The 23979-nt window shown below is 39.3% G+C and overlaps 1 protein-coding gene across 1 annotated transcript; it reads left to right on the forward strand.

The window, feature by feature from the left end:
* Positions 1–76: 76 nt before the first annotated feature.
* On the forward strand, positions 77–18295 carry LOC101854027 (lachesin). Its single transcript, XM_005101302.3, has 8 exons — positions 77–209; positions 5237–5343; positions 6216–6468; positions 7373–7539; positions 8123–8324; positions 12334–12476; positions 14064–14154; positions 14534–18295. The coding sequence occupies exons 1-8, from the start codon at positions 158–160 to the stop codon at positions 14653–14655; spliced, it is 1137 nt and encodes a 378-aa protein (XP_005101359.1). The 5' UTR covers positions 77–157; the 3' UTR covers positions 14656–18295.
* The last annotated feature ends 5684 nt before the right edge of the window (positions 18296–23979 follow it).

Below are 23979 nucleotides of genomic sequence, written 5' to 3' on the forward strand. Positions count from 1 at the left end.
CGCAAGTTGTCACCTCCGCTGGCCTACCTGTTTGTCACAGGTGTGTTTTCTCTGCGCACCTGAGTTTGTCATTTCTACTTCCTACTTCCGGTAATTTCGAAGAAGGTGAAGAAAGTTTGCCAAAGACAAGCGTTTCCTGAATGTTTTTACCGCAGCCATGAGCTGCTTCGTTTATCTTGCAGTTTTCACTTTGGTCCTGTGTGGAAATGGTAAGGAAATTTGTTGTAGCTTGTCCCTGGGTTGCAACGAAATGCAGTACAAAAGTTATATTCTAGATCTAGATTAGATCTCCTTGACTCCTTGTTATTCCTGATGGTCTGAGTGTAAAAGTTGTGGAAAGTGTCAGCCCCCCCGCCCCCGGTAGCAAACTTTTAGCGTGGAAGAACTTCCGTAACGAGCGACCACCCCATCAAACACAATAAAGAAGAGGCCTAGCCCTAACCCTAACCTAAACCCTAGCCTAACCCTAACCTAACCCTACCCCTACCCCTACCCCTACCCCTATCCCTACCCCTTGTCCTCAATTCTGCTCTGTCTCACAGTGGTCGCTCGTTAGTTGATTTTGTGGCTATTCTTACCCCGGGTGAGACTTGCCTGCAGGCGCGGTTCGTCCATTGGGCAAGGTCGTGCGGTGCTGCCCCAAATTTTTTACTGTTCTATATAGATATTATACGTACAAAGCACACATATTGACTATTTCTCCGAACGTTCGGGAAAATAAGGCGGTCATTATTCGGACTTGAATAGTGCCGAAACTTAGCCCACAGTTGGCAGTCTAAAAATAAAAACGATGAACTGTACACTACTATATTCTTGCCAAAATTATGTGAGCCCTGAAGTCTGGAGCAATCCAGCAGAGTGTTCATCAAATTCAAGTGAATTGTGATTGGTTCATTGTCAGTCATGCCACTATTTTAACATCTTTGCGGTCACTTGGCGCAATAATGCGACAGTGAAAATTATCCATTGTGGTCACCTGGCGCACGGAGAAGTCTACCTGTTACAGTCGCTTTCCTGGCTGGGTGATCAGATGGGATATTTTGTACTGCTGGCTGTGTGACTGCAAAGTATTAAGTGGCTCTGTGACAGTGAACATGACCGTCCTATGAGTCATAATACGTTGTGCTTAATGGAGTGGTGAAAATTATTACTTGAGTGTTCAGTTCTAATGCAGGATGAACGAAATTGATGTTTAGTAACAAACAAATTTAGTTCTAGAAATCAAAGCAACAAATAAAAAGAATGAAAATAAAAGCAACCCAAAGATCCAAAAGCTATACGAGCAATTGCCAAAACGTGAGACTCTCTTGAGACTCAGTGGTGCAAAAAAAATTTTCTTACCAATTTGACTCTCTTTTCTGTCAGTCACAGATTAACATTTAGTGCTCATATTCCTAGAGTATCAGAGCAAGGAGATGTACGGTTTTGGAGATATGGGTCTATTGGTTTGGCAACTACTGTATTTCTTGTATGTAACAGTGATGACAAAAACAGATAAGCAGCAAGGCAAATTATAGACTTTAAATTCCATTTGTTTAGTAAACAAACACTTTGTACACTATGAACTCCATTCATAATGGTAATATGAATGGCAAGCTTTGTAACAATGACGCAGTGCACAGAACATGTCATCATTGTTATGGACAAGAAAGGATTCACATTGGACATTATCATTGACAACACATCACAATAGTGAAAGGCTGTACAAATACAGTTATCAAAGCCTCAGTACCAGAAAAACACATGTGTAAAACAATTTTTAAACTAAAATATGAGGCAAAAGCACAAAATCAATGGAGCTGACTTGTACATAACAGTGATGACAAACATGACTTGTACATAACAATGATGACACAATGTACAGGAAAAGACAAAAGTCTTGCCTCCAGAGATAAAAGCGCACTTTAAGAATTAAAAAAAAACCCAGGAGAGGTGTCTTTTGCTTTGAAACAGATACCAGGTCATATCAAAGACAGTGGACGATCACAATTATGTGGCTAATTATGACAAACAGTACTCGTACATAACAGTGATGACAAAACATACTGGGAAAAGGTAAAATCATGCCTACAAAGAACAAATTTGCACTAAGAGATACACAGATCAATAAAGGCGTATTTTGCTTCTAAATGAATCTTGCATGTATGAAATATATGTTGAAAACTTATTGATATTAGCAATTATGAAAAATATTACTTGTACATAACAATGATGACACAATGACACAATGTATTGGAAAAAGGTAATACATACCAACAAAGAACAAATGTGTATTTTTGAGTTAGACAGATTAACAAGGACATGTTTGTTTATTTGTTTGAGTAAAGAGAGCACACATTACTTTAAAAATGTTTGCTCTTAGGACAATGTAATTTTTTGTACGTTAGTCAGTCTTGTACGGCTGCATGACGACACCCCAAACGTCATCACTGAGCGCAAAAGCTAAATCTATAACCACAGAAATGATCCATCTCTCCAAGTTTGTTCACACATCACACTCTTGTTCCAGGAATCCAGTGTAAACACCGCAATTTCACTAAAATATTCAACAGAGTAGCCTAAAAACACGCAAAACAGCCCAGTACGTCACATTCAACGCATAATTCTTGTGCGTCACCGGACGCTGAAGGCAATGACTACTTTCGTTTTTCTGTTTTCCCCGTTGCTTCCGTTGTTCTGGGGACGCGGGTAAGGGGAAGACACTCAAGAAAACAATTATATCCGGGCACTGTTGATGACCCGTTCAAAACAAAAGTGGGCGAAGTTCGGACTTCCGGCACGTCGCAAATTGACGACAATAACGGCGAATGTTAAACAGCCGACCGAAATCGTAGATCTAGGAACCCGATGTTCCTTTCGCGCATCGCAGCTTTTGAAGTATTGAATAAACGACGATAGGCAAAGAGATTTAACCAGCTACGGTGATTCTACTGAAAAATAATGGTGTCTTCTGAAACACCTAGTCCGTGACGACACGACAGACGCACAAGTAATCCGAATTGTTTGTCTATTTGCAAACAAATAAACCGATTTCTTGAGCAAGTTAACCTTTCTCAATGACTAATAACATAGGATCAAAGCACACGTAAAAAAAACACACCCAAAAATACTAAATTTTGGACATTCTTGGAAGTTTGCATTGGAAATGACACTCCAGGAATCACTAAAAAACGAACATTTTTGGCACAAAATTTACAAACTCAAGATTGTAAAGCTGACAAGGGGTCTGAAACTGCTAATGCAGGTTCTACATCCTATATTTGACGTGTGTATACGTTTTGGAGGAATAAATACTAATGCATCACATTTTATGCACACTAATGTGAGATGTGTGTGTTTTTCCCCACGTTTTGGCAATGGCTCATACACCATCTTGTTTACTATGCCCATGACTATCTTCAGCCTGTGATAGCTTAATTGTGCACGCCCACTTTTTAGCCCTACGAGCCGCCCCTGCTTGCCTGCGTTGGCTACTCTCACCTGCCGGCGTGAAACAAGACATGTTTTTCCTAATATACTGTCTATCGGTGTTGATGATCAAATTGACAAAAACAAAGAAAAAAATGATGTTATAGCACAAAGGTAAACTAATTTTGTCATCTACAAAGGTACTACGCCTATTTTACTTTTTGAATCAAGCCGAACTACGCTAGTCGCCATTTTGTTTTGCCGGACATTCTCGCTACTCCTCCTCTCCCTCTCTATCACCCAATATCTTTCTCACCCCCCCCTCCCTCTCTCTCTCTATCTCTCTTTCTCTCGCTCTCTGCCTGCAGACAAGATTATATTGTTGAAAATTGCACGCTTTCAACACAAAAGAACGCTGGAATGTTTGTTTACACTGGTATCACGGTTAACGCACACCGGGTGAGAATAGCCGAACAAAGACTCGCCTTGCTCTCATCCGGGGGCCGATGCACTAAGCGGTGAACTCACCCCCGGGTGAGAGGCCTGCAACTGCGCTATTCTCACCACGGATGAGAATTGAGGTGGCTGATTTTCAAAGTTTTGAGTGTCCCTTACCCTTGAAATTACGTAACAAATTTACATTTTATAATAGTGTACATGTGCTTTTGATCAACTTTTTCTGTAAAGTACACACGGAAATGTGTTTTTAAATGGATATAAAAACTGTGAGACCCAAAAAAAATAAATTCAGTGAATTAAAATTAACCCAGTGGTGGAAAAATGTCTGTTTTGACTTTGATCGTCAATTTTGACCTTTTGTCAGCCTGTCATTCCAGTCCACAAGTGGCGTCCACAAGTGGCTAAACCACTTGGTTTTCTTTTTAATTTAAGAAGAAGAAAAAAGACCCCCCCCCCCCAAAAAATAAAACCAAAAAAAACCAAAAACGGCCTGAATGAGAACCATGACTTATTGGCACTTATTTTATTTTTTGGCATGTTTTGTCCCTTCCAAAGCCCTTGAGCTATAGAGGTTCTTCTTTCCTTTTAAACAATACTTTTTCATTGTTGCATGTCTTAACTGATTCAGCCCGCAGATAATTTAACTCTAGAGGCAAATAATTTGTGTCACGAGGAAGTGGAATCTCTGGCTCTTGTCAATTTTTGAGCATGTGGAGTTATTGGTATCATCTGAAAGCTTATACATTTGCCTTGCTTTTTGTCTAAAAAATCCCAATCTATCTTGAATAGAAGTCGAGATATTTGCAATTGAAGCAGGTGGGGTTGTCTGCTTTCAGTGGTAAAATTAGCAAGAAAATGGCCGCCACTCTGGTTACTCTGCATTAGCTTGAGAGTCATTGAAACTGAAAAAAAACCCCCACACATTTTATTCCTTTGCTCAACATTTTTCTGTAAAGTTCACATGGACACAAAAGGTGTTGAGCCAAAAGCAAAAAAAGCAAAAAACTGATAGAAATTGCCAAAATGGAGGAAAAATGCCTGTTTCTTCAATTTCATTATTGTGACAAGTGCCTGATTTCACCATGATGCCTCACTTGTGACCTCCTCATGACCTCTTGGGTGGTCTCACAAAAGTTAATAAAGAAACATCGAAATTTGCTAAAATCATTTTAAAAATACTGTTCAATGACATCTATCAAACATCTATCATCCTTATCTCTCCTTCTTTTTTTATTTTGTTTTTCTCTTTGTAAAACAACTCTTATTCTAATCTTTAGCATCTAGATGACCTTTTTGTGTTGCAAATGCAGTAAAACCCTTGCTAAATCTATAAACAAGACTCCTTAATGACTGCATGTCTTTGTTTCAGTGTTTGCGCAGGATCCCGAGATTGTGGATGAGATTTGGCCTGAGGTCCAGCCCCTGGGACGTACAGGTCGTCTCAACTGCACCGTAGCCAAGCTGGGCAATAATATGGTCAGTGCTGGTTGTTGTATGTACTACTTTATGGGTTAACTGTTTTATATGGGCTTTAAAAATTTTTTTGAAATTTATTTATTTACTCGTTTCTTTTTTACATTAAAAAAAAAGATGGTACTCCTTTTGAACCTAATATAATTGATCCAAAAACAGGGGTAAACCGAAAATTGTTCCTTTTATTTATATTTCAGTAAGCTCTCTAAACTGAAAACCCAGCTAAATGGAAGGAAATCTGGTTGTCCTGCAGATTTCGCCTTAAGCAGACCTCTCTATATTACATCAGGATTAAAACTTATGTTGATTAGTTAAGGAGGAAGAAAAAAATAGAATGTTTAACATATAATTTGTTTTAAGAGAACTTTGTAGAGGCCTATTAAAGCTTTTTTTTTTGTTCGTCAGTGTGTGTCGAATTATCATTATGTATGTGGGAGTAAGTTTCGGTTTCCATAATATGTTTACTTCTAAGACTAGAAGTAAGGTGCTTTTCTTCTGTGAGCGGTTGGCGAGTACTCTGATGTGGTTTGCCCTTTCTTTCCTATCAAATATCTGTCGTCCTTGTGCTTTAAAAGTACCAGGCAAAAAGAGCATGACATGTGGAGAATCGTGAGGCTTCCAAGACAATGAAATGTAAATAATGTTTTTGAGAAAAGTGAATAGTAATGTCAAAATTTATGATTTCTTAGTCATGGAACACCATGACGAACTTGAAAGAGAAAAAAATATCAAAATCAGTAACTTTGTACTTTGTGAGTCACGGTTGTGGACTGTGTAGAATCGACTACTCCTGAGATTTGGGGTGGGGGTGGGGGGAGCTGGGCAATGCTGAAGAAAAATGATTGTGTAATTAACACACATTCATTCCTTTGCAGGTGGAGTGGTACCATGAAGATTCAGCGCAGACCATCTCCATTGCTGAGACAATTGACGTGCAGCTGAATCCGATGATGGGCGGTTTGAAAAAATACGAGGTGCGTGTACGTCGTAAGGACGACCGGCAGACCCACATGCTGATCGTTCGACGCTTACGACAGCAAGATGCCGGTACCTACATCTGCAAAATTCGAGTGGTAGGGAAACCGGAAAACCGCTGGACGAAAAAGAAAGGGCAGCTGACAGTTCAAGGTATTGATCACCCTCTGTAGTGGCTACACCACAGTTCAGATTCTAGTGTCTATACTGTGGAACATAAAGTTATGGGTTTTTTGGGGGATAAAAAAAAAACAAACATGTCAAGTATGCCTTTTGTTGACCTTGGTTGAACGAAGAGTATCTGTCTATTAAGATCTAGTATTTCGCTACTTCAGAAAATTACAATCTCCATTTGCTCAGTCCCTGGTTGAGAGAATCAGAAATTTGACATTTAAGATTTCTAGTTTCACTCCACATCAAGCTTTTTCGAATGCATTTATTTGAATATCTTGATAACGACTGCGAACAATCTGACTATTTTGATAGAGCATATAGACCATTCGTTTTCTGATCTCTTGGTTTTAGTAACTCAAAACGGTTAAAAATGTGAGATAGAACTTTTTCATTCTAATGTAGCCATTTCTGACTCCTTCATCTTTTCAAAGGTCTGTGGCATACTGTTTGTTCATTGACATCTCAAGGAGATGAGAATACTGTTGGCAGCAATTTGAATAAACTGTGCTTTGAATAATTATAATGTCACAACTTACAACTCGCACAACTTATAACTGTCACAACTTACAAGTGTTACAACTTACAACTCTCACCATTTGCAACAGTCACGACGCACTACATCTAGACAGTTACTACTGGCATATTTTCTGGTTCCAGAAGCGTTTCTTGTCTTGAAACTTTTCTGTGCGTTGAGTTTCTTGTCATAAAACCATGAGTGGTTGGAGGGCGCAACTGGTAGGTCTTACTTCTTTACTTTCCCTGTGTTGATTCTGTCTGTCTGTCTATTTGTCTTACTTTTTCCCAGCACTAAAAGACCATTTTTGTTTTGCTGTGCTTTTCTTTACTCAAACAAACATCGTCTTCAATCTGTAATTCTCCCCAGTGGCTCCAACCATCCGTGACGGACCAACCACGGCGGTACTTGAGGTATCAAATGGAGCTAATTCCAGTCTCCGCTGCCAGGCAACAGGCATTCCTTATCCCAACATCACGTGGACACGATCAGATGGTGGCCTCCTGCCCCTCGTAAACCCCGTCGCTCAATACAGGGTGAGTCGGTTTTTTATCAGCTACAATTTGCAATGGGTGGTTGGCGGGTGCTCTGGTGTGGTTTGCTCCTTCTTTCCTATCAAACACCTTATCATCCTTATCTACCCTCCTTCTTTTTTATGTTTGTTACTCAAATCTTCTGGTGCTCATATGACCTTATGCAGTTGCGAGCGCCGTAAAATCTCTACTAAAACAAACAAACAATTTGCAGCAACTAATTTAGTACACATTAAACATTATGTTCTTTCATGCTTTTACTCATAAAACAGTATGTTGTTACAATATTTTAAACATAAAACATTACATTTGTACATTTTTTTTCCCCCAAAAAAATAATATAAAAAAAAATTCCTTCACATCATGGGTGTTATTTTCAGGGCTGACCCGGAATTCTTGCGTGTTTTCTGGTAGTTTTTTTTTTCTTTCATCTTTGGTATAATATTGTATTTTTAGGTATAAACGTCTGTATTTCTAATCATGTATTTAAATATGTATGTTTGCCCTTGTAACCCAAATTTCACCCCGGTGATCGATATGGTATATTTTATTTATCATTTCTTCTTATTTTAAAAAAATTCCCCAGAGCCCAGAGTTGCCACTGGTCAACGTAAATGTTCATCACATGGGCGTGTATCGCTGTGTCGCGGACAACAATATCAAGCCACCAGCAGAGCACTTGGCCGAGTTGCGCGTGTTCCACGCTCCGATAACACGTGTGGTGCAGAACTCTGTAGGCCAAGCACAGAACAGACGGTTCAGTGCCAAGTTGGAATGTATTGTGCAAGGTGCGTTCCATTTGCTATCCTGTTTAGTTGCCAAACATATGCTCAAACTCAAAGTCTGTGTTGCTCTCAATCGGGTGTTTGCGCTGTATGATAATGTTTAGCAATGCCCACCGAGCGCATTTTGTTCTGCCGATTTTTGGCCCCCCATGGGACGCACTAACGCAAAGGTTGTTGTCTTCAACTCGCTCTCACGCCGCTTCTCGTGAATGGATATGAATGAAACTTGGCAGCCAATCAGAAAAGAGGTCAATCTCGTAGTATGCAGTTTGACAACATTGTACCCATCCTAGAAGCAGTCGAAAACGTTTGCGAAAGTGGTTGATGTGGTGCACTTTGAAGGTTTTTTGGAGCTGTGATTTGTCAAACTGACTGATACGTTGTACACCATTTTTCTTTATTCCCTTAAAATTTCATGCTTCTGTGTTTAGCGGTTTTGGCGTAATCTTTAAAAATGTGGGAGTAACTAAGGAAAAAAGCGACATTGCCATTTGCGCGTGCTGGGTGAACGGCTGACTGCCTGGAAATTTCCACTGAGTGACGTCATCAGCCATCGGTCGCCTCGGGCGCTACAAACGAGGCCCCGCTTATGTGAAATGGAAAGGGGGGGAAGGATACTTGAAAACTAAACGGGGGCCTTGATAACTTGCGTTTTTGTTGCATTTTAGTCACAATACAATAGATGTAGTCATTTTTATTTGCTTGATTGCATGACAGAAGAATAGAAACAGAAAAGCAAACATCTTGAGAAGTGGTATGGCATTGTGTTTGCGTAATGAAAGCCTATTCCCCCCTCTTGGGAAAGCACACACTTGGACTCGTCCTGTGTGCTCTGTTTGGGAAAAGTGAGGCATTAAGATTGTTATTAAAGAGTATGGTACTTATTTAGTCCAGTCTGGGAAGACAGTCCCGTTTATACATTGTTATCGTTCACGCGTGCGCGAGAGAGAGAGAGAAAGAGAGAGAGAAGGGGGGGGGGGGGGGTGTAAATATGTTACATTTATTGTATGAGTTGTAGCCTACACATGCGAAATATTCCCATGACTTGTAAACTATATTATCTGAACGCATCTTAATCTACCACACAATAGGACACTGTCCAACAATGGATATACACAGAGACGATCTTATTTTCTATAACAAAGTATGCATGCTTTTACTAGTACAAAACTGGATTTATTAGTAGCTCTCTACTTACATTTTTGTGACAAATTGATCCAGAATATTGCTTGGCAAGGAAGAACCTTTTATGTTGCCAAGTTTCATTCAAATATCATGACTTTGGGTGAACATATGACTGATAATCTTTGTAAATCTGTAAAGAACGCCACTTTTTTACCTGTTAATGTCTTTACAACTCAAAAAGTATGACAGATATTAAAAATCTGACTGCATGACTAAATTCTGCATTAAAAAATGTACTAGACTGCCAAGTTTCATTTACATATTCCAAGAAATAGGCGAGCTATGACAAATATTGTCTCAAAACGCAACGAAAAAGGCCAACATTTTTACCTATAAACGTCTTCATAACTCAAAAAATAGGATAGCTATGAAAAATCTGAAAGCAGGACTAGATTCTGCACTAGAAAATGTACTGGGTTGCCAAGTTTCTTTTAAATACTCAGAGAAATGAGCGAGTTATGACGAATATTGTCTCAAAACTCACCAAAGAACGTCCCATATTTTGGGGGTTTTTCATTATATAAAAGTGTACCAGAAATTAATTGATTAAAAAATCCGTAACTTTTTTGTTAATTGATGGATTTTAAAAATTCTAAAAGTTCTATGCTCAGTGAAGATAAAGCTACAAAATGCACCTATTTGCAAACATTTTCTGGCAAAAAAAGGATTTTCGTGGTCATTGCTATAATGTTTCCTGCAATGCCGAGAATGTTTCTCAGTGCTCTAGAGTCTGCTATGATTGTTGTTGTTTTATTATTAATATTATGATGTTCATATTGAGTCCATTTCAAATCATGTATTTCTATCTTTTTAAATTCAATGGGACCAGGGTGGCCAGGGTAGTCGGAAAGTCAGAAATTGGTAGGAAATTTATGTTTAGGTCGGATAAGTCGGATTTTTGTCGAAAAATTTTTACGACTGAAATGGTTGGATTAACGTAGGCAATAAAAGGAAATTTGAGGAAATCTGTAAGTTGCCTAGGGAAAGACTTGGGAAGATACATAAAAGTTCTCAAATATTTGAAAATCAAATCCCATAACGTCCCTAAGTTCATTTTGTCGGGTGCGATCATTCGGCTTTTCCCGGTCCTAGAGTACGTTTCAAGCAGACAGGCGGCTATGGCGGCAAGCGAAAGTGTATGTGTGATACCGAGGCTCGATCGAGAAAATCTAGATCTACTTTCGCTTTCGCTACCACCCTGAAATTTGCCGGTAATAGTCAACATTGTAAAATGCAGTTTGTGCTTTACAAAGGCTGAGTCGCTATGAAAATAAATCAATATTTGTCACTTGTGTAAAAAGAAAAGAAAGTTATACAAGCGTCTTGTCTAGCTCACCGTCGTGACTGGTCAGTGAACCTGCTCGTTTGTATGTCACACATGATAAGGCGTCGAGTGAGTACCGCGAATGTTGGGGTCACCCAAGTTCATTCTAAGTCTGAGCGTTGCGAAGTATAGGACTTTGGAATGGTGGCATTATTTTTTTTTTAAAGATAAACTCGAGGGGTGGGGGTGGTGGGTCATAATTGCATCTGACGGAGAGGTTGGATCAAATCTCTAATATTGCTGATTTCAAGGTGTCAGTTAGCAGTTATTATCATTACTTATTTATAAAGCTGTTTGCGGTGTGTTGGTGCACTTTCAGAGGGGGAGTAACTAATGGTGCCTCAAAATGCTTGCTTGAAAGTAGAGGTTATGTCCCTTTGGATACCCCCCCCCCCCCGGGAATGATAACATCATTAATACTCAAAATTCATTTAATGTTTACATTATTTAAATAACTATGGTTCTTATTTTGTCCTTGTCTTTGAGAGAAAAAAAAAGTTGACAGGGAGCTCAGTGGTGTGCTCAAATGTCTACTGCACTTTATTTTCCCCCCTTTTCGACTTCAACAATTATTTGCAGTTTGGTTTAAAGCTAGAGTCGCTTTCGTGTCTTTGATGACACACTGAGCATGACCTAGACCAAGGTTAGACTAATGTTGAAGGTTGAAGTTATTCGTCAGAACCGTTGCCTATCCAGTGGACTCTGCCGAAGAACAAAAACAAATAAGAACTAACTAGTGAACTATATATGTGTCACAACACTGTTGAATCAGGGGCTCATCAAGTTTTGGGTATATGAAGTTATTGTATAGTCTTTAAGCTTGTCCGTTTGTCTTGCTTTTAATTTTAAAAATACCCATTTGAATAAAAGGTGAGATATGTGTGATTTGAGGAGATGGGGGGGTCGCCTGGTCTCAGTCGTAAAATTGGCAAGAAAATGGCCACTTAAGTTTGATGACTTCGAGTGCTTAATACTTATATTTTTTGTTCCTTAGATCAATGTTATTGTAGTTAAATCCACATAGAAATGTGTAATTAAATGGACGTTTAAGGTGTTGGAACCCCCCACCTCCCGCCTAAAAAGAAAGAAAGAAAACTATTTTATTTTTTCTTCAATTTTTTTTATTTTCATGAGCGCCTAATTTCACCACAATGTGACACATAAATTAAACCCTAATCTATTTTAGAAACAGACAAAACGGAAGATAAACAAGATCTATCAAAGATCAACATTGCTGCTCCCGTTTAAGGAGAAGACAGGGATGGAAACTTTCTTTTTGTCTTGTCAACCAAACTTTTGGTCGCTTCAAATAAATTGTCCTCCACACCCCCCCCCCCCCCCACCCCCCCACACCCCTTCAGTTGGTCGTAAGTCTGTCTCTGATACTGTGCCTCTGTGTGTTCATTAATTCATTAATATTGAAAGATTATTTAATGATTTATTTATTTAATTATTTGCTTATCTATTTTTGAATTCGTTTACTTGTTCCCTCGATCCTCATAGGTCACCCCGAACCAACACTCACTTTCAAGAGACGAGCTGGCATAGAAATCCTAGCTATATCCGATGACGACAAGTTTGAGGTCAACAAACAGACGACGGATAACCAGAACCTCAAGGCCATGGAGCAGTGGTACACGCTCAAGGTAAGTGGATGGTTGACGGGGGCTCTGATGTGGTTTGCTCCTTTCCTAATGACCATCTATCGTCCTTATACAGTCGAACCTGCCCTGACGGCCACTTCTATAAGACGGTCACCTGTACAAACGGCTACTTTCCATTTCCCCCCTTGCGTTTTTTTCTATACAATTTAACTGTGTAAAACGAGCACCTGTCCAACGCGGCCGCGGCCACCATAATATTTTAACAAAGAACCCCTATCACACAAAGCAGTAACACCTGTCTTAGACGGCCACCTTAGTGACTCCGTAGGTTTGACTGTATATCCATCTTTTTTGCTTTTTTGTATTTGTTAATCTCTTGTAACACCTCTAATTTTAGGCGCTTTTATGGCCTTAATGAGTTGCTAGTTTTGTAAAACACAAACTGAAACAGTACACAAGGTATTATGAATATTTGTCATTTCTAAGTCATCTTTTATTGGTAGTTCTACAGTTCAAAGAAATCAGAACGTTGGTCTTTTCTCAGACATCTCTAGTAGGCCTACTAGCTGTACACAGTGAATGTATTGAGTATTAGTCTTTTCTTAGCCGTTTCGGTAAGTTGTAACATTCAAAGAAATCAGAATGTTGAGTCTTTTCTGAAGTGTCTCGACAAATACTACTACACAGTTATAATCGTAAAAAGATTAGTAGTCTTTACTTATTGGTCTCTGTAAGTGGTACACGTGGTTCGACATGGGGAGCCCAGCTCTTGACAGACCCAGTTGAAGAGCAGCAGTCACAGTGAACAGCGGGTCATACTATGAGGCTTTACAAATAAGAAATGTTGAAAGCAATAAAGAAGCCCACAAGCTGCACACATTTACAAGTGGAAGTGGAGCTTTTCAATGTTCAAAATGTGGGAAACTTTTCTCTGCTGTCAGAATTAGTCTCATCCACCACATCAGAAACCACACGTTTAAGCTTTAGTTTTTCTATTCTGCTTAAGAAATATTCTCCCTCTGCAGATGCACTGGTCACTGTCAGACATTGATGAACAGACAAAACTTTTATTCTTACACATGTGGAGACATCAGTGTTTCCACGAGCGGCATGCGCTCAAAAGTATTGAGAATGTACTTTACTCACTTGGTGGGTGCTCTGGTGTAGTTTGCTCAATCTTTCTAAGGAAACATCTATCATCCTGATCTCTCCTTTTTTGTGTTTGTTTATTAATTTCTTAAAACACCTCTATCTTCGGCAGGTAAATATGCAAGTGCCAAAAAAACTCTTACAAAAAAACTAAACATACTCAGCTGGTTTTTTTTTTAAGGGTTCTCAACTAAGGCAGTCAGAATACTAGGTCTTTTTTTAATTTAAACATGTCAGTGAGTGGAATGTATTTAGGAGGCAGGCTGCCTGACAGGGCCAACCCAGGCTGACAGGGGACCAATGTTCCAGCAGACAGTCAGACATACTCGATTAAAAAAAACAAAACTTCCTCATTCCAGAATCGAACCTGCATCTTCTGAGTACAACTGTGAAGCACCTTACAGCTACACAAATAAATGCTGGTATGTTGAGTCTCACAAAGTGCCAGGAATAAATGTTTGTAATGTTTCTGCTCTCCAGGTGAAGAACGTGCAGGCAAATGACTACACAGACTACTACTGTGTGGCAAACAATGTTTTTGGCTCTGCCAACTCCACCATCAAACTTTTTGGTGAGTCGTTTTTCTCTCTCCCTCCCTCCCTCACTGTCTTCCCCTTTCCTCCCCTCTCTCTCTCTCTCTCTCTCTCTCTCTCTCTCTCTCTCTCTCTCTCTCTCTCTCTCTCTCTCTGTGTATCCTTCCCACCTTCCCTTCCTCTCATGTATATTTATATTATGATGTGCTTGCCTTTTTAAATTCCAATCCAAACAGATTTCTGAAAAGTGGGTGGTTGGAGGGCACCAATAGTAGTTCCTTTTTCTTTTCTTTCCCTCAATTATTTTTGTCTGTCTTTTTTCGTTGCAAGATTTTAATCCATTAACTTATCAAAATATGCGTCTCTCTACTTGAATGAAGGACTAAGAGGTATTTTCTACGTTTTATTTGTTCACAGAAACCACCGAGTGCCAAGGCTCCAACTGTCCCTCACTCCCGCCATCACGAGCATGTTCCACAGCAGCATCTGTGTTTGTCACCGTTTTTGTCGGAATTCTGTCGTATTTGTACTGTTCATAGTAATAAAATAGTAATGTCCAGACTTACGAGAAATTTGACTTGGCTCAAACCCCTTCAATGCCATGTTAACATTCCTGGTACATCACGGAAGTGCACACCTTGGCATACTGCGAAAAACAAAACTTGTATCAAAAAAGTTAAAAGCAGCTATTTCTAATGATTTACTTCTGATTTTATACGTACCGAATTTGCCTCAAAGTTGTTTTTGGTGATTGTCTTTGATCATCGAGTCTGCATAAAGATGGTCTGATTGTTATAACCTAATCTAAAATGTTAAGCGGACTTTACATTTGATTCGTGAATAGACCAGTAGCACATCAGCAGGAGGTGCAGCGACGCCTCTGAAACTAGGATAGCCAGAATAAGCCATCTCTGTTAAGAATTATTGTAGGAACATGAAGATGTGCCTTATCTCAATGACCCTGGGTGGATGACAGGAGCGTCCAGTAAAACTGGTCCAGTCCTAGGGTGGATGGTTTCCGCATCCGATCAGATTGCAGTTGCATGAAGTATAACTTGGAATGCGATCGCTTTCGGATCCTGAGTAGGTATTTTAACCCAGAAATTCTAGATAAATGTATAAACTATTTCCTCTTTCACTTTGACTGAGTTTTGGCCATATTATATACATTTTTCGAGTATTATATCTTGTTATGTATTTCACAAAGTCTTTAAAAAATGTCCTTCAAAACGTGGAAAATAATTCCAGGGGTAAAGAGTTTAGAGTGAAACGAAATTCACAGTAAGATTTTGGATATAATTTTAAAATTTCTATGTCTTGTTACATTCTGAAGCTGCTTTCATTTGTACAGTCCATGATTTCATTCCCCATTTGTATATATAGAAGCATAAAATAAGCACAATGAGTGTTCTCGGTTGAGTTATGGCTTGAATGAACGTCAAGTTTTTTTTCCTAATCTCAATACTCCAGAAGCAGTAGCGCAAAGCACGGAAAAACGGGATCAAGTGGAACAATATCTAGAGGCGAGCCCGACATAGGGGAAAGAGTTGTGCCTTGTTTGTTGCCTATACCCTAGTGCAGAGTCAGAAAGGCAGGGATGATGTTTATGAAAAGCACAGTGCAACTTATGTAGTTTCCAAAAGCGATGTATGACCGATCTGCTATTGTTTTTCTTACTGGTCATAACCTACAGAGCTGTATTTTCTCAGTGAGTGAGCGGAGACTTGTCAAGTTATTTTTAATGGTCTGTTTGTTTTTGTTTTACTTTTAATTGGATGAATTTGTAAAAGATATATTTTGTTGTCTTCGATTACATTTGAAAAACTACAAAAAAAAGCAAAATGTAGTCTGTAGTCATACATTTATTCAGTTTGAAGTTCTGCAGGACTTTACAACTTTTATGATAAGCCAGTTGAATTTGAAGGTGGGGTTGGTAGCATAGTGGATAGCTCGCGGGTTGGAGCCTTAGCTCAATCCAGCATTGCATCCTTGGGAAAGGGCACTTTACACCAATTTTGTTTTATTTGGTCCTATTGAAGGTTGATGGTACACTCTGAGTTCTCGCCTCTTAAATAACCTGATAGTGTTGATAGGGCATATTTTGTAGATGATGTTGTTGGACCATATTTTTAGAAAATGAAACAAAAATTCCATATCTCTCTGTTGTGTTACATCTGAATGACCTATGCTGGGGTACTCCATTAGCTGTGTTGTTAGTGTCAGACTGGACTTATTATGTGGTTGTGCGGGTTCGAATCCCGCAAAGGATCACTCTGCTGTAAGACTCGACTTCTTTGAGGGCGTTTCCACTCGTATGACTACAGATGAGATTTTTTTCATCCGGGGTCCTGTTTCTGAAGTCATCATACTGAGTTAAGACTTGGGTCATACCATGAATCCTCTTACATGTAGTCTTTTTACTTAGAGTAAAGGGAAATTTACTGAACAAAAACTTTTTTTCTTTAGTGTTGCCTGTGAAAAGTACCGTGCCGGTGTCTTACATTCCTTTTTATACGAAAAAAAAGACTGTTTTCTGATGCTGATTCACAACCCGAAACTATGCTCTTTATAATTAATACGGCCGCTCATTTCATTCCCCTGCAGTTGTGCTGCATTACTGTAAATATGCTCCTTGTCATGCACCAGAATTTTTGCTGCTGAGGCCATACATAAAGTTCTTCACATTCAGTTGATTTCCATTCCATCGATTGATATGTAGATTTCTGTTGCTGCTCATGTAGTGATAGAGGAGGAGGAAAAAACCATATTATAATCTTAGCCGCAGATCTGATGTCGTATTTGTACTCAAGGAAACATGTGATCTGGATAGTTTCTTTGTCTCGCTAAAATGTGAACAAATGCTTTGTGTTTAGTTAATCTACCTTTAAAAAAAAATCTGCAGGGATTTTTCTTCTATTTTTTTTCTCCACAAGCTATAATGAATCTCTCTCTCTTATATATTCAATAGAGTTTGGTCAAATTGAACACGTGGAAACAGTATGAAAATTTAATTCCCTAATTTTGTTCTTCTGTTTAAGCTTTCTTGCTAAATCGAAGAATTCATGGCAGCCCCTCAGATTTCAGTTTGAACAGACTCAAGTGTATATATATATATATATACCTTCTGGAATACTCCTTTTATTATTTCTCTCTCAGTCCCTCCTTTTATTATAAAACTGCCTTACTGCAGTCGCGCTCTTTTACACTCTCTCTCTCTCTCTCTCTCTCTCTCTCTCTCTCTCTCTCTCTCTCTCTCTCTCTCTCTCTCTCTCTCTCTTTTTTTTTATTGATGATACTCCCTTACTTCAATGAATACTCCCATTCTATTTACAGATCTATGTATGCCATGGACAGCCATAAAAAAAAAATCAGGATTCTTTCACTTAAAAATGTTTATTGTGTGTAAATATTCTGCACTCATCCTCCTAGCAAACAAACAACTCTCCACCTTCTTAATAAAGGACATGTATTTTATACAGTTCTGTACACATTCATCTGATCTTTAATGCCATTAAACATGTTGATTTTTTTATGGACGAACGGTACCAATGATCATGTTGTGTGAACGGACGTATGTCGTGTGAAATGAGAGAGACTGTCGAGCATCAGATTTAGAGAAAGGAGAACCCATTGTTGCTTTGACATTGTTTTTTTAAACCTGTGCATTCCCATTATGTCCATTCCCTCCTTTTTGTATTTTATGTTAGAAATCATAGGAAATGAGAAAAATATTTCTAAGATGGTTAGAAATAAGATGATAAGAAGACTGGAGTTCTTAATTCTATTCCATAGCCTCTTGAATGGACTAACAGTGTTGTTAAATCCGTAAAACCTATACCATTTCAACATTTTTTACTCAATTCTACTTTTTTTTTTTAATTTGTCATTTCATTCTAGAATTTTCAGCTGGAGACATAGATGATCTTTTACTAAATTTAGAGGTTTGCGGATCTTGCATCTTATTATAATGTAATCTAAATCTGAAATTGTCTTTTTTTAAAAAGTGTCAAGTTTCTGAATGGTCATATTGTTTTTTATACCATGAGTTTTTAATTCTCTCAACCTGATAGTTTAAGATTTTGATGATTCTGGTTTTAGTTGATGAACATGTAGGCCCTATTTGCTTTATCATAATAATGGACCATGATTTTCATAAAAATAAAACGTTGTATTTTTAAACACCTGTTTTGTACATTTTTTGTCGTTGTTGTGGCTTTTTCATTTCACATATTTTATCTACAGAGAGGGGAGTTTCTTTCTCTGAACTCTTAATAATGAAATCCAAGAAACAGGCATTTTTGGTAATTTTTGTCTAATTTTTGTTTTTTAGCTTACATATTTTATGTCCGTATAACAGTACATTTCCTAATGAATTTACTGAATAACATTGATTAAAGGTACAAAATATATAGAACTTCAGTTTTCAATTACTCTGAAGCTGTTGGAAGTTACCAGACTTTAGCTGCCATTTTCTTGCTAATTTTTCTCTGAAACCACATTCTGCAATTGCAGATGTCTCGACTTCTATTTAAAAGATGCTAGGTATTTAAAAAAATAAAAATTAAGGCAAATAATCTAGGTTCAGCTAATAGTAATACCTATGCAGTAACTCCACATGTTAAGAAATTGACGAATGCCTGATTGCGAGGCGTCATGACACATATCACTAGCCGCGTGATTCAACCGCCTAAGTGACAAAATTTTAGGAAATCACTTTTTGATCCCTTTATGTAGTACAGTCTTTGATACACCTTATGTTAAAACCCTGAGTTTGAAAGATAAAGTGTTTCAATCCTTCAGTAAATCAATTGCCTATATCACACCAGTCTCCAACTTCCACGTGATTCAACTGCCCTAGTGCCAGTTTTGCAGCCCAGTAGTGGCGAATGGGCGGTATATTGAATCGCGCAGATTCAGCAGCTTGTGAGGTGTTCACCTGTCACGTATGCGGCGTGACCCACACGACTGTGGCTTTTGTCAACACAGACTGGAGGGTAACAGCAAAACAAAGTGCTGCCTTTGCTAAAGTCGACTCAGATCGAACCCTATCGATAGCCAGATTTGGTCAAGGCGGTTGGCGTAATCTATTACATGTACTAGGTTTGGTAGTGTAATGAGAAAGGGCAAGATGGCATCAAAGAATACGTTAATACTGACTAGACCAAGTCAGTAAATTGTGGCAAAAGCTGCTGACGAATGAATTTTTTAAAACAATCTATGATTGACAGCTAAGGTGCGCTTATTTTACACTCGTTACAACTATTAGAAAATATTTCTATCGCGAATTTTCGAGTTTCTTAATTTACTTTAAGAGCGCGCCCTTGCTGTGTCTGTCATGTACCTTTCTTGAATCATTGATTAGTTCAATCAGTGTGGGATAGATGATACTTAATTTGTCACTCGAAATAAAAGCAACCCATAAATATATTCGCCCCTAAAATGGTCTCTTCAACAAACCACAAACCTTCTACTTCAACCCTCCAACTCGACGCTTCAATTTGAACCGAATCTCATACTTTCTACCTATCTAGACAATTAGTTTCTATGCAACTGCCCTCTCGCAGTGGTTATTCGTGACTGTTGCAAAGACAGCTCACATGACTTGGAGATGGGAGCTCCACTATTGTCAAATTACCGGAGTAATTTTGTGATAGATCTAAGAAATTATTCGACAAACTTGGCGAAATTGCTGTCCCATTACTACAGACAGAATGCAGGCAAAATCTATCTTGACTAACACTTTCATAGCCTCAGAGGCCTTTATAGAGAGTACCAAAGAAAACGGAAAGATTCCCACATTGTCCCTGACGACTTTAGAGTGATATTCAAAAGGAGCAACCTGTTGTATGTAATGTATGTCGGAAGGATCAATGTAAAGTATGCAAGATAGGAGAAAGAATCTAACAAGAAGCTTGCATAAAACCCAGTGGATGGGACCAGATTATCTCTAGTGTGAATTTACTTGGAAGCGGATTTGTATGACAAGTACGGCGTTGAAAGCATCTGCTGCACTACATTATATATAACAGGACCAAATTAGCTGTCTATATTTTTAAAATTTGGTAACCAAAGATGTGAAGTGTCATGTTTGGCATGAGGGACAATGCCCATTGATTGCCAATCAATTCTCTTCTTGTGTCAGTGACGTCCTGGAGGAGCCTACTGACAATAAATATGCCACGTTTATTATATATACGGTGATGGCTGTACTCATCAGACCACAACGCTATCTTGCCAAACGCAATCAGCGACATTTGTACCAGATAGAACAATATCGTTGAACACAAACACCTTGAAAATAAACAGACGCAAATGGAAGTGGACAGCACACACACACACACACACACACACACACACACACACACACACACACACACACACACACACACACACACACACACACACACACACACAGTGTAATCGCAAGGTCCAAGAACAGTGGTATTGTCTATGTGCTCTAGGATAATCTTGAACGTTTTTAAGAAAGCAAGACAATAGTCAGAGAACAAGTTGGCTCAACTTTCTGTTTGCCTACAATACATAGACAAACAACGAATTGATTAATGATAATGGTTTGGGCATCTGTCAAGACTTCCACCAGACAGTATAGTAGCGAGAGCTTACAGCCAGGAGATCAGAGATGGTAAAACAGGAAAAAACAGACCTAGGGAAAGATGGAAAGTGAAATGGCACAGGTTTAACGACCCTATCAACACTACATGTATTAGATGATGTAAGAGGCAGGACTTTTAACATCCATCTCCGAAAGGACCGAGCCAAATGGGAAATTCGTGTAAAGTGCTTTTCCCACGGACACAACGTCGGACCGAGGTGAGGCTCGAACCCCCGGACCCGCAATCTCAGTCTCTCACGAGTATGGGTCTGGTAGCCCAACCACTACGCAATCTTAGAATGACGAAGTTCTATCAGACATTTTTGGCCGTTTCGATTACTAAGACCATGAGGTCAGAAACCAAATTATGTTCTATCTGCTCTATCAAATTCGTAATATTATTCAGAGTTGTTATCTAGATATTTAAAGAATTGCATTCGAGAAAGCATGTCAGGTTGTGAAACTCCACTTTTTTAACGTCAAGTTTCTCAAAACTAGGCACTGGGCAGATAGAACTTTGTAATTCTCGGCCTCACAGGAAACGATGGAAACAGGAGGTCAAAGAAACATTAGTGATAGTCAAGAACAATACAACCAAGCAGAAGGCGATACATGTACATCAGAATTACTAAGTTCTGTCAGCTCATTACCTAGTTTTGGGAAATTTGATGTAAAAAAAAATTGAGTTTCACAGCGTGTTAAGCATTTTCAAATGCAATTATTAATTGAATATCTCGATAACCACTTCCCCCCCAAAAAAAACAAACAAAAACAAACCCAAACCTTTCTGAAAAAACAAAACAAAAACATAACCTCAGCGGGTCTTCAAGCGAGCAAACTGCACTTGCAGCACAACTAGGTCATTATAATGTAAGTGCTGAAGGTTAGAGGTGGTGCATGAGAGGAACATGCACCGAGAGGAGGAGGAGGAAAGATAAGGACGACATTTTATGTTTGATAAGAAAGAAGGAGCAAACCACACCAGAGCACCCACCAACCACCCGCTGATAAAAAATATTCGCGAACATGCCCAGCGGAAATTAATACTATCAGTAAGAAGTGGGTCCTGGGTCAAAGCAACAGCATAAACTGGGGTTTTGCTATCTTTTCAAAAGTAGGTGTTTTTATCACCCCAAACGACACATCATACTCAGTCCACTAAGGTTAAGAGTTCATAAGAAGCGGGCTTTGTCTCTACTTCTCAAGGCAAGCCACAGCTGAGAGTACTGAGAGGGACGCATCGTTGTGGCAGAAATGTCAAGATACTCGAAAAAATTCGGCGCACCTGAGAATCGAACACAGGTCTACTGCGTGCGACCGTAAAGCACCTCAACCGGTAAACAACTACTAACTACAATACACTCATTGGTGGTTTTGCTAGGTTGACGTTACGATTAAAATTAGGGGGGTGGGGGTCCAACCCTATTCGGACGGTCTCGGCAAAATCGGGTTCTCGTTTATTAATTATTTTCCCACCTTTCTCTTTCCTGGCCTCTGGTGGGTGGTTGGCGGGTGCTCTGATGTGGTTTACTCCTTCTTTCCTATCAAACATCTATCGTCCTTATCTCCCCTTCTTCTTTTTTTATGTTTGTTACTCTCTTGTAACACCTCTATTCTTCTGGCGCTCATATGACCGTATGCAGTTGCGAGTGCCGTAAAACCTCTACTAAAACTAAAACTAAAACTCTCCTGGCCTCTTGATGTTATTCCATGTCTCCCACTTTTCTGTATATCGATTTCTGTGATTTTTCTCCAGGTTCCACGCGGTCTTCCCCTTAATCTCTTACCCTGTGGGTTCCAATCCAAAACTTTCTTTGTTATGCAGTTGCCTGACTTCCTGAGAGTATGTCCGATCCATCGCCACCGCCTTCTTCCTACCTCCTCTCTGACTGTGATCTGTCTTGTTTTCCTTAACACTTCCACATTGGTGACCCTGTCTGTCCATCTGATCCTCAGTAACTTTCTTAGACACCTGTTCAAAAAAACCTGGATCCTCTTTATGCAAGTCTGTGACGCGTTCCATGTCTCACATCCATACAACAGGACAGACTTCGTATTTTCCGGCAAGTGTCCTTGTGGTCTGGTCAAGGATTCGCATGTGCTCTCCTACCGCTGCGTCCTCTGCCTTCTCTGCCATCCTGTTAATGAATTTCTCCTTGTCTTTTCTTAGTTATTTTTTTTTACATCTTTAGCTGTTGTCCTGTACTGCTCCAATGCATCCGCTATTGATCCTCTTGTTTTACTTGCATTCGCTTCTGCCTTCAACTGTCTTCTTATCCTAATTAAATCCAATGAGTGTTGGCTAATCCATTCCTGGTGCTCCCATTTTTCATATCGAGTACTTCTTGACAGGTTGATGAAAGGATTGGGAAAGGCACTCTACTGTAGACTCTACAGGAATTTTCCTGTCTCGCTCCCGTCCTTTTCGGAGATGGAAGTTACATTCGGAGGTCTCGCCTCTTAGATAATCTCAGAGTGTTCCAAAGGGTGTTAGATAATCTAAGGTCATGCAGTGTTGCAAAAGGAGTTAAGTAATCTCACAGGGTTGCAAGGGGTTTTAGATAATCTCACAGTGTTGCAAGGGGTTTTAGATAATCTCACAGTGTTGCAAGGGGTTTTAGATAATCTCACAGTGTTGCAAGGGGTGTTAGATAATCTCACAGTGTTGCAAGGGGTTTTAGATAATCTCACAGTGTTGCAAGGGGTTTTAGATAATCTCACAGTGTTGCAAGGGGTGTTAGATAATCTCACAGTGTTGCAAGGGGTTTTAGATAATCTCACAGTGTTGCAAGGTGTGTTAGATAATCGCACAGTGTTGCAAGGGGTGTTAGATAATCTCACAGCGTTGCAAGGAGTGTTAGATAATCTCACAGTGTTGCATGCGGGTTAGATTATCTTAGGCCCCTACAGTGTTGCAAAGAGGCGTCAAACCTTAATACATGTACAATTTTTGAGCAACACAACCACAGTATCCTTTCCATTGTAAATGTTGTTGAGAAAAACAAAATAAGTTTATTTGCTGTCTTACTATGTTCAGTCAAAGCATTCACCGACATAATTATTTCTTTCGAGATTTACCCCCCCCCCCTCCTCCCAGGAAACAAACAGCTAATGAATAAATCCAGACAAACAAAAACAAAACGACACAAAAACCACTCACCCACACATACACAGGGGGCTCTCGTGGCCTAGAGGTTAAGGTGTTGGCCTCTCATTCAAAAGGTCCCAGGTTCGAATCCGGGTAGTGACC

Source organism: Aplysia californica, unplaced genomic scaffold (assembly GCF_000002075.1).
Source record: "Aplysia californica isolate F4 #8 unplaced genomic scaffold, AplCal3.0 scaffold00278, whole genome shotgun sequence".
NCBI lineage: Eukaryota > Metazoa > Mollusca > Gastropoda > Aplysiida > Aplysiidae > Aplysia > Aplysia californica.

Bases quoted from the DNA above. Each gene is read 5' to 3' on its own strand.
- LOC101854027 (XM_005101302.3), top strand. From the start codon at position 158: ATGAGCTGCTTCGTTTATCTTGCAGTTTTCACTTTGGTCCTGTGTGGA. The intron at 7,540-8,122 runs GTGAGTCGGTTT...AAAATTCCCCAG, and splicing joins ACCCCGTCGCTCAATACAGG to AGCCCAGAGTTGCCACTGGT. The intron at 14,155-14,533 runs GTGAGTCGTTTT...ATTTGTTCACAG, and splicing joins CTCCACCATCAAACTTTTTG to AAACCACCGAGTGCCAAGGC.